Here is a 14,391-nt window from a genome sequence, read left to right as displayed (position 1 = left end):
CTACAGTCTAGGAGCATGCTGCTTTTGCCATCATTCAGCAAGGGTAAATAAATGAGTATTGGATATTTAATGGTATTAAAACCTCAAATCGATAACTACAATTATCAGACACTGCATTCTAAACATCAAAGCCTGGGTGAAACTGTGATTATGTCTAAACTGGTACTTTCTTATACTGTACTAAGTTTGAGATACAGAGGGGAATTGATAAGATTTTATTGATGCAATCAATGAAACCAAATCTATTATTCATTATGCTTATCTGTCCAATTCTTTACAGATTGCTGTATTGATTCCTGATCAGTTTTCTATGTGGAAAAAATAGGGCTACACAGGTTTGCAAAAAGCTTAATTGTTTAATTTGGCACCGGTTAGTCTGAGAGATATCGCTATAGAGCTGTAGAGTCTAAGAGTCAGTCATTATCTAAAATGAATTAAGAGAGTTGATTGAATTGAGAGACTATTTGTACAGCTCTAATTTTCATTGACGTTACCTTAGTCAAAGAAAAAAATCCTGCCTGCGTGGTGTTAATGTTGGTTGGGAAGCAGCGGCACTTAGAGTGCATAGAGTGTCAAATACATTCCTAATATTTAAGTCGATGTTGTGTAGAAAGACGTTTCCTCATATTTGTGTTTCCACGCTTGCTTAAATTATCATTAGCTCTGTTGTCACCTTTCTCCTTGAAATGAATAAAGACCATTTCTTCCTCTCCACCATGACTCCTTCTTGATTTAAGTTTCTGCAGCATAGACGCATGAGTTTGATATCACTGTTTTGAAATGCTTAACTTTTAGAAAAACATGCCAGCATTGATAAGAGGAGCTGATAAGCTCAGAGGCCTCTGATTCCGATGACAAAGACTATTTGGAACTGGGGCTCAATTCCTATCCCCAGCTTAAGAGAAACCCCTGAGGACAAATAAAAAGAAAAATCTTTAGCATTACAAATAAGATTCAAATTCTGGTGTTGTATTTGCAAATATTTCCTAAGTTACAGAGCCAATAAAGGGCAGAAAAAAAATAAGGATATTACCTTCCTGTGCCAGAGCCAAAATACAACACAGTTGTAAGGTGACTGTACGAAAAATAACAGAACTAACTCGAAATAGCAAAAAATGTCTCGCTACTGATTGGTTGGACATGAAATATTGAAAATGCCTTCCAAAAGAGGTATATGGACTAAGCCTAGACTGACTCCTTTTTTGTATGACTAAAGATAACTGTCAGTCCCACAATCAAGTTAAGGCTTGTCAGCCGTGTTTTCCAGTCGTCCGCCTTACGTGTGCCTAAAGACAAGATACGCTCCTACTGTAATCAACTCCAGTACAGTTGAAAAAAAATTTGAATACTGTGAGCATATAGTTCATTTTACTGTGAATAACTTATTTTGTGCAGTCACAGTAGAATATTAACTTGAGCTGCAAAACACTGAGCTATTCAGTTATCAAAATGATTATTCAGATGAAGAAATGCTGCTCACAAAACATCTTCAAGTATAAATCAATCATCCATGTAACATGTGCAGATTAAACTTAATACACATACATAAAAACTGGTGACAAAGACTTTGCCTGCACACATTCATTTGAAGTTTGTTGCTAACTTTTGTCTCTGAAAAGCATGCTTAAAAATATACTCCAACTCTTCTGTGCTGCAGTAAAAGGTTTTTCATCTTCTAATAACAAATCATGAACAACTCGTGCTACACATGACCATGTTACACCCCCATCTTCGACACACACACACACACACACACCATACCTGTACTTTATCTGCACCTCCGTGTTGTGCTTCTGCTGTATATCCCACGAATGAGTCCAGCTCCCACTGCTCCTTGAGTGAGTTTCCTCGCTTTGCCTCCGCTGTACACTCACAACTGGCACAGCTCTCTTTCCTTCCTCCGGCCAAGCAGCCCATCTGCAAAGACAGAGGGAGGGAAAATGAGAGGAGGAAAGGAAAACAGAAAAGAAGAGGTAAAGCAATGGATGGGAATGAGAAGAGGAGGAAAGGAGAGACAGATTGCTTTGATAATGCAGATTGTCAGGAGCTGCATTCTTGCTCAGCGAATGTGCGCAGAGTAAAAATCGCAGAGTTAAAACTAATTTGATTTCACATTCCCTCTGTGCTGCTGTTTCCTTTTCTATTCATCTCTTCGCATTTCAGCTTTTGAGCATCAAATCACAAGCCTGGCTGCTGTGCACTTAAATCACAATCTATGTAGGATCTTATTGAAGCCGTGTAGGGACAGTGTAGCCTTTCAAAGCACAAAACATTTCACAATAAGATGTGGGACAAGAAAACAGAGAGACATAGTCATAGTGGCAGATATATCAGTATCAGCATGCTAAATGCTAGATGTTTAAAACAGTGTCTCCATTACATAATTTTACTAATAGAACTGAATAAATTTAAGTTCATTTAATCTGAATATATGCTGCAAAAATCCAGTATTTATTGGGCTATACATAAAATCTGCTGTGCAAAGTATGCACAATGAATAACAAAGTAGAAAGTAGACAGGTAAAGCTCTCCGACCCTGAACAACTTCTGTGCCCTTGCACAACATGAATCATCCACTCAATAGCAAAACTCAGACTGCACAGATTTAATGTTTTTGAGCACCGTCAGTTTTACTGCTGATAACTGTCTCTAAATGGCAGGCAGCATTTTTACCAACCAGTCTTCCTAATGTAATTTAATCACTTCAGAGAGTTTAAGTCCATATCAATGAGGTGTTTTTATGTAGCCACGTCACTGCCCTTGAAGACGGGAAGGTCAGAGCAGGGAAGAGCTCAGCTACATACCCTGGAGATTGTAAGAAATTAGCGACTTCCACAAAAACACAAGCTGACGCAGGGACTTGAACCCAGGTCTACAGCTGAAGGACACTCTCCCTGCTGACTACACACCCTGCTGTCCAGAAGGTACATTAGTCATATGGCACCATCACCTTTAAATTCAATGATCCTTTCCTTAAAATAGAAAAACATCAACACCTTGTAACAACAAACTCCACGTCTAAGTATGAGCACTCAAGGTTGAATTAAACATCTGCAACTGTGATTAAAGACAGGCCCCTCCAGTCTCACTTATTATTAATATGTCAAATGTACAATATAATAGTATGAATGGACCAGGAAAACTCTAAAAACACCCCTGGCAACAATAGAGAGTTTTGCATTTTGCTGGCAAACTACTACTGGCTAACTACTACTGGCTAGTGCATTTGGCTTTATATCTTATCTTCCTGCATAATCCAATCTAGGCGGCTGTAAACATAAAATTAGGTTGCTTATCACCTACAGTATATACAGCACATACTGTATCTCACAAACTCTCTTTATAAAAAGGTAGCTGACCTCCTCAAGTTTGCAAAAAAAAGGCAGGTGAGAACAGCCATGAACAGAAGACTGATGGATGTAAAAATTGAATTCTTCACTGCTGGATACCAACCATAGTTCATTATCCATCTAACACCATTCATACTTTGTAGTATGATCCAGCAGGCCGATTTCACTGCCTCGAAAAACCAGATTCAAAGCACCAAAAAGTCTAGATTGAGCCACAGTGAAAGGAGGCTCAGTGAAGAAAAATGTACATTATTTATCAAAAAGGAGATAACATGAAAAGAGCCACAATGTTTTGGGGGGAATTTTACGGTTTTTCCCACTTCCAGAAACTAATAAACTCTTGTTGACAGACATTTTTTTTAATGTATCTGGCACAGTAGTTATGTCAAACAGCAATATTCTGCCATGTTGGCTCCATTGTTGTGTGTTATGAGATGAAAGAACATAATCATGATCCTACAGGCATACAGCCAGCCCTTTTTTATAAGCTTGAAGGGAGTGTCAGACAGTGTCAAGACTTTGAAAACCCCTGAACAAGACCAACCACAGAGGCTCGAAACATCCCAAAAAAACAACAAAAATGTGTGTGTGTAAACACAAAATATACTGAATGGAACAAAAAAAAATGTACTAAAGGTTACATGAAAACACCTGATATTAGGATCCTAACGTCCAACTAACACACCTGCTTTGAGCCATGTCATTAATGATTATTAATTACCTACACCCAGAGATGTATAGTAACGAAGTGGAACTACTTAAGTACTGTACTTAAGTACTAAAATGCAGTATCTGTACTTTGGATTATTATTTTTTTCCCCAACTTCTACTTTTACTGCACTACATATATTTGATGAATTTAATACTTTTACTCCGATACATTTTTCATGTGGTGAATCGTTACTCGTTACTACTGTAGCGTCCAGCCGGACAAGTGATGAATGACGAGGCGATATTGAACAAACCTGCATTTATTGCTGAACGGTTTGGCTACAGGACCCGGTTACTGTCGGCCGTAACCACGCCAAAAAACCAACACAACAGTCCCGGTCTCACATCAACCTCGCTCGTGCGCCGTACGTCATACACCTGACGCACCCAGGTGCGATCTCTCACCTGCTCCCCCGCCCCCTCGTCATTCAGACGCATTCACAGACCATGGGAAATCACAGAGCTCTATCATGAACATTGTAACACTGTAACATTAAAAGTTGTGCCTTAATAAATATTTGAAATAATATAAACAACAGTACTTCTACTTTTACTTTCAGTACTTGAGTAGTGTTTTACATACTTCTACTTGCAATACTTAAGTACAAAACATTTTGAATACTTTAGTACTTTTACTTAAGTATGGTGTTTAAAGAACACTTCAACTTCTACTCAAGTCAGTTTTTTGATATAGCACTTGTACTTCTACTCCACTCCTTTACTCCAGTACTTTATACATCTCTGCCTACACCTGTGCTCTAACTCTGGACTGCACACCTGTTAGTCAAAAGTAAACCAATAAAGCTAAGTCACTAACTTAAATTAATTACTGATAGGAGTATTTTAAAACTGTTAGCCAGTGTAAAACTGTTATTTAAGCTGGTTAACGGTCGACTAACGTTAGTTTCTACGGCCGTAACTTAAGAAAATTCGACGTTATATGTTGGCATTTGTTTCAATATGTATATTACAGTATGTTCACTTACTTTTTTAACTTTTCTACTGCTGGCAGACGTGTATTAAAAGGTTTAACTGAGTTTGTGTCGAGTTAAATTAACGGAATAACCGTTAATTTTCTAACCGCCCGGAGAAACGTCTCTGCCTCGTGCTCTCGTTGCTAATTGGCTACGTCATTGTATGACTGCTGACGTCAGTGATTTCCATGGTGATGGACCAACCTTCCCTCAGACACTTTGGACCCAAATATTAAATAATTTATATTTATTTAATGTATTTATTCACTAAGACAGCTGTTTTAGTACGTTTTATTTCACTCTGCATTTAATAAAACGTCTACCGGCAAATATTAAAGCATTCATTTATTTTATTTATGGCCTAAAAAGAGTCAAATTTAAATATATTTGTACTAAAAGAAAAAAAGAAACTGATATAATGAGACAATAAAATCACAGTCTTATAAAGAATAAAGTCATGATAGTGCAAGAAATAACTTACGATAGTGTGAATATAATAATAAAGCCACAGTAGTACAAAAGGTTTATTGCTAATGTAATGTTAATGATTATGATTGGACTTCATATAGATTACATGTTTATGTACTATGTCTACATTACTTCCATAATAACCGTATTATTTATTCAATATTCTATTTTGCACTACTTTTAATTGAACAACTTGTCAGAGCCTCTGAAAATAACATTTCAGTATGACTGCACCTTGATGATTATATGTGACAAATAAATCTAATGGATTGAGTTGCATTGATTTCCTGACAGTGCCTGTGTACTGCACAGTTACTGTTGCATTGACTTTGTTACTCCTTACAGTAGCTCTCATACTCTGTCATAAGACTCATACATCACACACACACACAGAAACAATACATGGTGTGTAGATTGTAGATTGTATATGTCCTCAGTGGTTGCTACGTGATGCTGGGTGAAGCGTATCTGGGAAATGATTGTCAGGAGTCAAAAGCAACAAAAGGACAGACAGAATCTGAGCTAAAAATATGGAACCACAATTCCTCTGTAGGGGTTTTAATAAATAGACCTGTTTTTGTAATTAGTTGTGGTACATTTGAAGTGTTTGTGGGGATATTAGTCCCACAGTGTGCACCCATCTGCCATGTGCATTTTTTAATTAAAATCATTTGAACCTCTTGAAACTGATCTCAGAAGTTGTATTTCTGCAGGAAGCTGCCTTGAATATACAAGTGTGTTCACTCTGTGTTCAGTGTTTTTTCATGAAGCTAATTCAAAGTACACATTTCAGAGTTTTTTCTTTTTAATCTAATCTTCAGTATCATAACATTTAACAAATCCTGAATCATTTATATAAACAGAAGCAAAGCAATTAAACTTCTCTCTCTTCTGGTGTTAATGAGATGTTGAGTGGATAGATTTGGTCTCACGAGGAGTGTCTGTAATTGCTTGCTTGATTTTGGTTAGTGGAAGATGAGTTGCAGGAAATTCTCTGGTATGCTTGTTTTCCATATTTGATGAGCAGCAGTGTGTTATTTGGAAAAAATACATAATATAAGATTTCATTCTCGACACATACACACAAACACAGACAGCTGCAACAATGCTAACAATACACAGCGGTCACACAATCTAAACATTTGACTTTCATCTGGATCCATCTGGGAGTTGGGAGAGTAAGCAACAGTGACTCTGTTTGACCTGAATGGAACAGAAACCTAATTAGTATCATTTGTAACACCTGTGTTTACCTACTATTTCACGTCAGGATGGCTGCTGTGACACTGCTGTTAATTTTCCTATACGTGTCAATTCGGACTTTTTAAACTATGTGAGATCTGTCCACACAATTGTGTATGTAAAACCCAAATATTCATTTCCAAACATAAGGTATATGTGCCACTTGGTGTCCAGGTGATCTGTTAGACACTCAGAAAGCATTCTGAAGTATAAAGTGGTGATGTTGGACCTGAGGCACCTCGCATTCATTACCTGAAAGTCATCCGCTCACATACTGCCACAGGGTGAAGGAATCATTACACCGGGAGACAAAAGGACATCCAAAAACAACATTTTTAATCTTTACAACAGCATCAAAAGTGCAAGTATTCTACCATTCAGGCTATTTATTGTTCAGACAAGTGTCCTTTCCATGGAAAATCAAATACAGAAAAATGTAAAAAGTAAGAAACTTTAAAACATAAACTTAAAAAAAGCAATGGTAATTTAATTTACATTTGGGTTTTTTTTTGTGTTTTTTTTACAGTGATCCCACAGTCAGTAGCTTGACTTTGCAGTTTAGTCTCTGACTTTATTCCACTGACAATCCCAATAAGGATCTTGGCTCTAAGTTGAAGGACGGAGCTCATCATGTACTCCTGAGTCTGCTTAGTACACCAAGGACGATGAAGATTATTGTTGGAGCTGCTACCACGGCAACAGCAATGGAGAACTGTGGGAGATTATAAAAGCAAAATATCAGTTAGATGTCAACTCACAATAAAGTGAAGCAAGTCTGATACTGTATGGCTGCTGTCAAGTACTAAGTACAACTTTAAGTTACTCGTCCAATACTTGAGTTCTTCCATTTGATATGACTTTATACTTCTCCTGTACCACATATTATACTGTACACTAACCTTAATAGCAGCACTATAGTCCTTTTGTAAAGATTGGAGGGAGACATTGAAGAGGGCAAGGCTGCAAGGCAAGTATGAGTCAGTATCTTCTGAGTCTCTGCACCTATTTCAAGAAAATACAGATTTCTTTTGAAGACAGTTTTCAGCACTGACACAATGAATGTGCTGTATGTACACACACAATTCAAACACACCTTTTGTACAAAGTACTTAGAAGCACACTGTTGTCTGCCAGGTACAGCTCTGAAAGGCCAAGATCAATCAATACAGACAGCGGCAGCCTGAATCCCTCTTCAACAAGGAGGCCAAGGTTGTACCATCCCTGCGGAGGAGCATCACGGCTTACACATGTACACACACATATAATTATAAGTACAAAAGGTTAAAAATCAATTTAAAAGAAGCAGACCTGTGGCTCGTTCCTTAGAGCTGCCTGTGTGTACATCTCTGCTGCAGAAAACAAGTCTTTCTGCCTGTCATCATGCCCTTCATACAAGAGGTCACCCATCCTAATCAATGCTGGAGACATGAACGAATTAAAGGTCAGGTATGAATGTTTGCACACGAGTCCCCGATATTTAAGCCTTGAAGGGTAGATATTTACCATATGGCTCAGGATTTTTACTTTGGATTGTGAGGTTGTAATATCTCCACATACAGTCTGATGCAAAATCAGGATCCAGAAAACCGAACTATGGACAAACATAGTAAAAAGATGAATCTCTAAAAACAGCAAGAAGAAATAAAACAGCATCAATAGCTAAGACAGAGAAAACTCACCATATTCTGCTCACATAGATATGCTACATTGAATTGTGCAGCTGTGTAGCCGGACTCAGCAGCCATCAGGTAATATAACAGTGAGCTGAACCTGTTAAAAAGCTACAGTGTTAATTTGCTGCTGCTGCAATAACCAAGTGATCTGATCATGGCAAGTGTGAATAGAGAAAAAGATTACATGTCACTCTTGAGATATGAATTCAAGGCTTTCCTCAAGATGGTGCCTAGGTAACCGTTGTGCTCAGCTGCCCACTTTACCCACCTACGGTCAGTAAGAGAGACATTTCGGTCATGACATGAAGACAAATTGTAAATGTGAGGTGAAGTAAATAAAAAAGGAGGTAGCTAACAAAACTGCATCTGATGGACGTCTTCTGACACGTCCAGGAATCCCAGTGGTCCAGAAGTCAGCTGTGAGAATTGCCCCCCTGATGTTCCCTCTCTCTGCAGACTTCAGATAGTACTGATAGGCCATAAACTGTCAGAAAGACAAATGATTCACCTCTAAGCTACTCAAGACTAATCTGTAAACAAGTAGATGATCACAGAAAGCATTCATACTTGAGCTCACCTGGTCAGCAGGTTTTCCTGGATACAGGCCCTGTGAGTATACGACACCAAGATTTAAAGCAGCATCTGGACTCTCAAGGAAGTCAGCCTGTTCCCACAGCTGCACTGCCTGCTTGTAGTCATGCTCAAACTGCTCGTGGTACCAGGCCAGGGCATTGATCGCAGGAACAAAACCCTGTGAGAAGCAATATATTGAGTTTTTGCAAAAGAAAACAGACTAATATTATAGCATAGATAGCAAATGAAGGAGAAATTAACATTTAACCATACATGGTCCATTGCTTTCTTCAGGAAAGTGACAGCTTTTGGTATATCCCTTTCAACCCCTTGTCCCTATAAAGAGACAAATTATTAATATTTAGTATTCTTTCAGTAGATTTAAACTAAATAAATTGTCATGTTTCTCAATGGACATCATGTGATTCTGACCGTCATTAGGACTATGCCATAGTCATACATTGACACCGGGTCCTCCAACCGGACAGCTCCTCTTTCGTAGTGTCTCACAGCCTTCTGGATGTTTGGAGAGACTCCCTGCTGACCCCAGAACAGCATGCGGCCGATTGCTTGCTGCAAGACAGTTTCTGAAACCTAAATCTAAACTTCACACTTGATTTTAGGTGACTTGACTGTGTGCTTGTGTTGCAACTTAAAAAGCAGAGAAGACACAACAGGTTACCTCGGCTTCAGCTGCTCCTCTGCCTGCCTGCAGTTTCAGCCACTGGAAGATATGATGGTCTTCACTGGTTTGAAGATTCAACATCTCATCATTGTTTAAGTAAACAGCTTCAACAAATGTCTAAAAAAAGAAAGGAAAGAGCGAACATATTTTTTTTAGTGTGCTTACCTTCAAAGACTAAGAGTCCAGAAATGCAGCTCTGAGCTTTAAATTAAACAGGAACCACCAACTTTTGAGCACTGTGATACTCGCTGTCATACTGTTATTGTTTTTTGTATGGAAAGCAGTGACAAAGCTAAACTTATTGATGATGGAAATCTATAAAACTACAGCCACAATAAGGGGAGCAAATATTATAGTATCATATCACATATCAGCTCAGATGTTGAAGTCCACAGCTCCTCGCCTCTGCATTACAGTTACTGTATGTCTGATTTGTTATGCCAGAATATATTGCACACATTTTTCACAAATATGATTATGATCATTTAAATAGTGCAACTTATTACAATGCCTATTAGGAAAGAAAAGGTCATTATTGACTCGTGTTAATATAGATAGATCTACTAAGACACACAAAATTATCACCCCAAAGCATCCAGTTAGAAATGCATGCATGATACCTGATCTGGTGTGTGATTAAGACGGTCTAAGGTTGTCTGTTTAGCAATGTTTGCATAATATCCATAGGCCAGGTCTGTGTCTGTAGGGAGGCCATGAAGACCCTGGTAGTGCAGGTGCCCAAGCTGCAGAAGTGCTAATCGATCATCCTTCTGGGCTGCCAGCAGGGCCAGGAGCCAAGCCTGTGCACACACAAGGGCACGAGAAAGAATATTAAAAATTGGACCAGTTCACCACTGGAATATTTACTATAGCTGACCCAGCATCACACACCTTATTGGGCTGTTTCTTGACTCCCAGGCCGGCGCTGTAGAGCACAGACGACATGTGCAGAGCTCGGTTATCAGCTAAGCAGCCAGCTTGGAGCAGCAGCGGTAATATTCTGCTGACCACTCCAGTGCTGCTCGCTCCGTCCAGCTTATGGAGTGATAAGGAGTACAGTGCTCTGCCCACAGCTGGAAGGCTAAGTCTTCTTTCTCCTGCAAGTCAGAGAGTGGACTGATTTCAGTGCTTTGTGTCCAATAACACGCTGATATCATCAGTGAATAATAAGAAGATTAAGTGTTCAAACTGCTTACTCAACAAGCAAGTGGGTCAGTGAGTATTATTTTTGAGTTTTAGTGGAGAATTCAAAGATGTCACGGTTGTGACTTTAGTTTAAATGTGTGTAAAATTACACACAAGATATCTTGAATATTTCCATTTGATTCAAATTTTTTTACTTCATGTTAGGAAGAAGACGGGGAGGCGAGGCGGTTGCAATCATCAACAAAAATGTGTGCTAGAGGACACAAAATCCTACACACTGCCTGTATTTTCATTCAGGACATTTCTGCCCATCCAATTTTGGGCACTGCTAATAACAGCACACAGGGTGTGAGGTCAGGACTATAAAAACATAGTGACCGGGTTACATGGCTGTCTCCATCTCTCTGCTTTCTCTGTGTGGATGTAAAAAGCTGCAGGACTGAGTGTGTGTGTGTGTGTTTGACCAAGCGTGTGACTGAGCTGCACACACACATGCAGAGCAGAGAGGCCACAGAGGACAGGATGAGGTGTGGGCTTCCGCTTCATTCACACCAAATCTGGCAATGTGGCACTTTCCTGCAGGGTTGTGCGGAGGTAGTAGTAATAGTAGTTTAAAGGAGGGGTCAGATATACTGGAGAAAGGATAGCCCAGGACATCAAATCCCAACATATTTTCTCTGAGTGCTGTGAGTGTGTCATGTTTTGAATATAAAGAGTTTTATCTGCAAAGTAACTTAATATAGTGATGTATAAATTTGAAGTGTTGTAATGTACTTATTCTTAGTATTTATTGGACTTTCTACCTTTAGATATCTTGTTTATTTCTTACCATATTTGAAAGCTAAAAACTTGACCAGGTTTGCAGCTTGTCTTCTCTGAGGGACAGTCGCCTCCCACAGTCCACACTGTGACTGCGATGGCAGTCTGTCCTTTACCATCCACTCATGAAAAGCGTCCAAACAGGTCTCTGAAAAACAAAACCAACATATTTAGTTTCTTTGTATCTTCAGTAGCTCTGCAGAAGGCTTTTGAGAATATTTCATATTACAGTGATTTTAGCACCATCTAGTGGATACATAAGCCTACTACCAGACTCTGTCTGCTCTTGGGCCTGGAGAGAATAGCCCATGATTTTCAAAGTCATTTCGACATGAAATTCATGACAGGTCTGCAGCCATCCGGTCAGGTTCACAGTCCTAATAACGTCTGGAATAACAGCTTCAGACTGGAGAAGAGGAAAATGATCAGACTTAGATGTGGTGAATAATTCAACAGCAGTAACTGTGGGCAGGCGCAGCACCTTACCATGCTGTGAGGTGACACTCTGTTGCGGTAGTAAACCAGTGGTCCAAAATAACCTTCCACACCTCTGATATATCGCCCTCCACCAATCACAAAATATCCCTCTGTGTCATCCAGCATGACAGCGTGCCTCATCCTGTAAGACGCAGAACAGTTGGATGCTTTACTCCTGATGGGAATACAGTTTTTGTCATATCAAAAGTAGACTTACAGATGTTCTGCAGAATTAACCGTTCTCTGCTCGTCATCCATACACACCACGGAGACAGTCACCTAGGATGCAGGGACAATGACCACTTTATGTTTAATTCTTATCATTATTTACATCCTGTAAAGATATCTTCTGTCAACAGGAGATTACACACCGTTCTACCTTGCAACGTCACACTGATTTGGCACCACTTGCTTAAAGGCACCTTGAATGGAGTGAGAAACGCAGTGGATTCCTGAGACTCTCCGCATATCTGGATGTGTAGATGGCCTGCATATGATGGGAGACGAAGTCCACATAACGGCACTGTGTAGTTACATAATGAGAATATCTGAGACGTGATAAGAAAATCTTAATTATACCTGAATTTTTGAGGAACACTGTCGGCGTGATGTAGTTATTCTGTGAGTCTATATGGTGGAAAAGGCCACACAGTTCTGACCCGCATTGCCTGGTCACAAATATCCAGATGGAGAACATACACCTGGCAGAAATACAAATCACATGTGGGTTTTCTAACACTAAATAACATCTGCATTAACAGAATATAAAGCTAGATTATGTATAGTGTGACTTTGGTTGTCTTACCATGGGAAAGAGATGGCTTTAACACGCAAATACTCCAGAACCTCACTGCTGTAAGGGTCCAGTGTCTTTGTGATACCAAAGATTTCTCCAGTTGATGCGTAAAGAGAAGACAGCAGATGCACTGTTTCTGTGTGACATAAACAGGTTTTTAAGTTGAAGTTTGCTGGACAACTTAAGAATTTAAACTCATCTCAACACAAAGTCTATTGTTGGTTTAAAATAATCAGTTTTCTGAGGATGGTCTGATTTTAAGATGATTTTTATCAAGCTTCACTATAGATACCTGTCATTTTAGGCACCTTTGTGAGTTTGTACAGTCGACTTTTGATCACAAGTTTACTTCTTCCAACCTTACCTCGCTCCAAAGGGCACTGTTTCTTTGAAAACGGTTGAGTTAATTGCAGCATTTGTGTGCTCCAGGCAATGCACAGCTGATGCTGTTTTACGGGTCGATCAAAAAAGAGCTTAGGCTGCAAAGTTGCCACATCCTGAGCTGCAACAGGCTTCTTGCTGTCATCAAATCCACTGTATCTGACTGACGCCAGCAGGATACAACTCAGCACCCACTGGGAGTCTGGAACAATCCCATCAGCTTGATACACCAACCAATCTGGCAGGTTCAGCTCCAGAGTCCTTATTTTAGGGTCACCTGGGACACAGCTCCACTGTCTTAGGGGGAATGTGGAAGTGATGCCGGTGTCAAAAGACACAATACAGTCCAGCTGCACTGTAGCAGGCTCATCGCAAGAGTAAAGGATCTCCAGAAAATGGTCCGACAGAGGCTCCTCTGGAGGATTCAGGAGTGTCACCTGATCTAAACCCCAGACTATCTGTGTGAGGCAGAAGACATGCACATAGTTGTTGACAACATCTATTAAAAAAGGGGTATCAGAGTATCACAGATCATGAAGGGAAACCTGCTCCTACCTGCATACCGAGACAAAACACACACACGTATCTGAAATGTGTGTAAATCCATGGTTCACGCAGCGTTCTCATTAATCTCTCCATTAAAGATTTTCAAGCTGCACAGAAACAAGAAGCTTCAGGATCTCTCATCCTGCTCCACCTCATGCTGACACATAGGTAAATATTTAACAGCACATAACCCCACCCAATTACTATATACACAGAACAGTTAAGGTGGAGCTTTGTGGACTGGATAACATACCACTACTGTATCTACAACCAAACTAATATGATATTTAACATTGTTTTAGGGCGAGTTTTAACAAGTTCCCTGGGGTTATATTTAAGAGAGGACACCTTTGTTTAATTCATCAGCTGAGAAGGAAGTGCTGTGTGTCGTGTAGTGCAGTGGTTCTCAAACTCTTTGTTGCATTCACCCCTTCAGAAGCTGAAAAAAGTTCCACCCTCTACCCCACAATATTTAGTCATCTTGCTTTGATACGGGAACTGAGAGAAATATTAGTGAAATAGACGTTAGTATGACAGCATCAGCAAACTG

At 39.6% G+C, this 14,391-nt stretch overlaps 2 protein-coding genes across 2 annotated transcripts in view; both read right to left on the bottom strand.

The window, feature by feature from the left end:
* The window catches only part of robo2 (roundabout, axon guidance receptor, homolog 2 (Drosophila)), a 292,597-nt gene extending 287,422 nt beyond the window's left edge, over nucleotides 1–5,175 (bottom strand). The window contains exons 1-2 of the mRNA XM_027280133.1: nucleotides 5,048–5,175; nucleotides 1,762–1,917 (exon numbers count right to left, since the gene is read on the bottom strand). The gene's annotated coding sequence lies outside the window, so the exon portion shown is untranslated. The remainder of the gene's footprint in view (nucleotides 1–1,761; nucleotides 1,918–5,047) is intronic.
* Nucleotides 5,176–6,821: 1,646 nt separating this feature from the next.
* Nucleotides 6,822–13,966, bottom strand: si:dkey-24p1.6 (protein sel-1 homolog 3). Its single transcript, XM_019261830.2, has 23 exons — nucleotides 13,851–13,966; nucleotides 13,279–13,753; nucleotides 12,924–13,050; nucleotides 12,698–12,819; nucleotides 12,490–12,605; nucleotides 12,336–12,397; nucleotides 12,128–12,260; nucleotides 11,912–12,047; nucleotides 11,652–11,789; nucleotides 10,568–10,773; nucleotides 10,297–10,476; nucleotides 9,674–9,793; nucleotides 9,424–9,564; nucleotides 9,265–9,327; nucleotides 8,996–9,169; nucleotides 8,775–8,902; nucleotides 8,603–8,686; nucleotides 8,425–8,515; nucleotides 8,249–8,336; nucleotides 8,054–8,163; nucleotides 7,839–7,966; nucleotides 7,645–7,747; nucleotides 6,822–7,457 (listed from the first exon to the last, which is right to left on the bottom strand). Exons 1-23 carry the CDS (start codon nucleotides 13,932–13,934, stop codon nucleotides 7,374–7,376), a joined length of 3,093 nt encoding a protein of 1,030 aa, XP_019117375.2. The 5' UTR covers nucleotides 13,935–13,966; the 3' UTR covers nucleotides 6,822–7,373.
* Between the last annotated feature and the right edge of the window lie 425 nt (nucleotides 13,967–14,391).

Source organism: Larimichthys crocea, chromosome VII, assembly GCF_000972845.2.
Source record: "Larimichthys crocea isolate SSNF chromosome VII, L_crocea_2.0, whole genome shotgun sequence".
NCBI lineage: Eukaryota > Metazoa > Chordata > Actinopteri > Sciaenidae > Larimichthys > Larimichthys crocea.
This window is presented reverse-complemented; position numbering and strand designations above follow the sequence as displayed.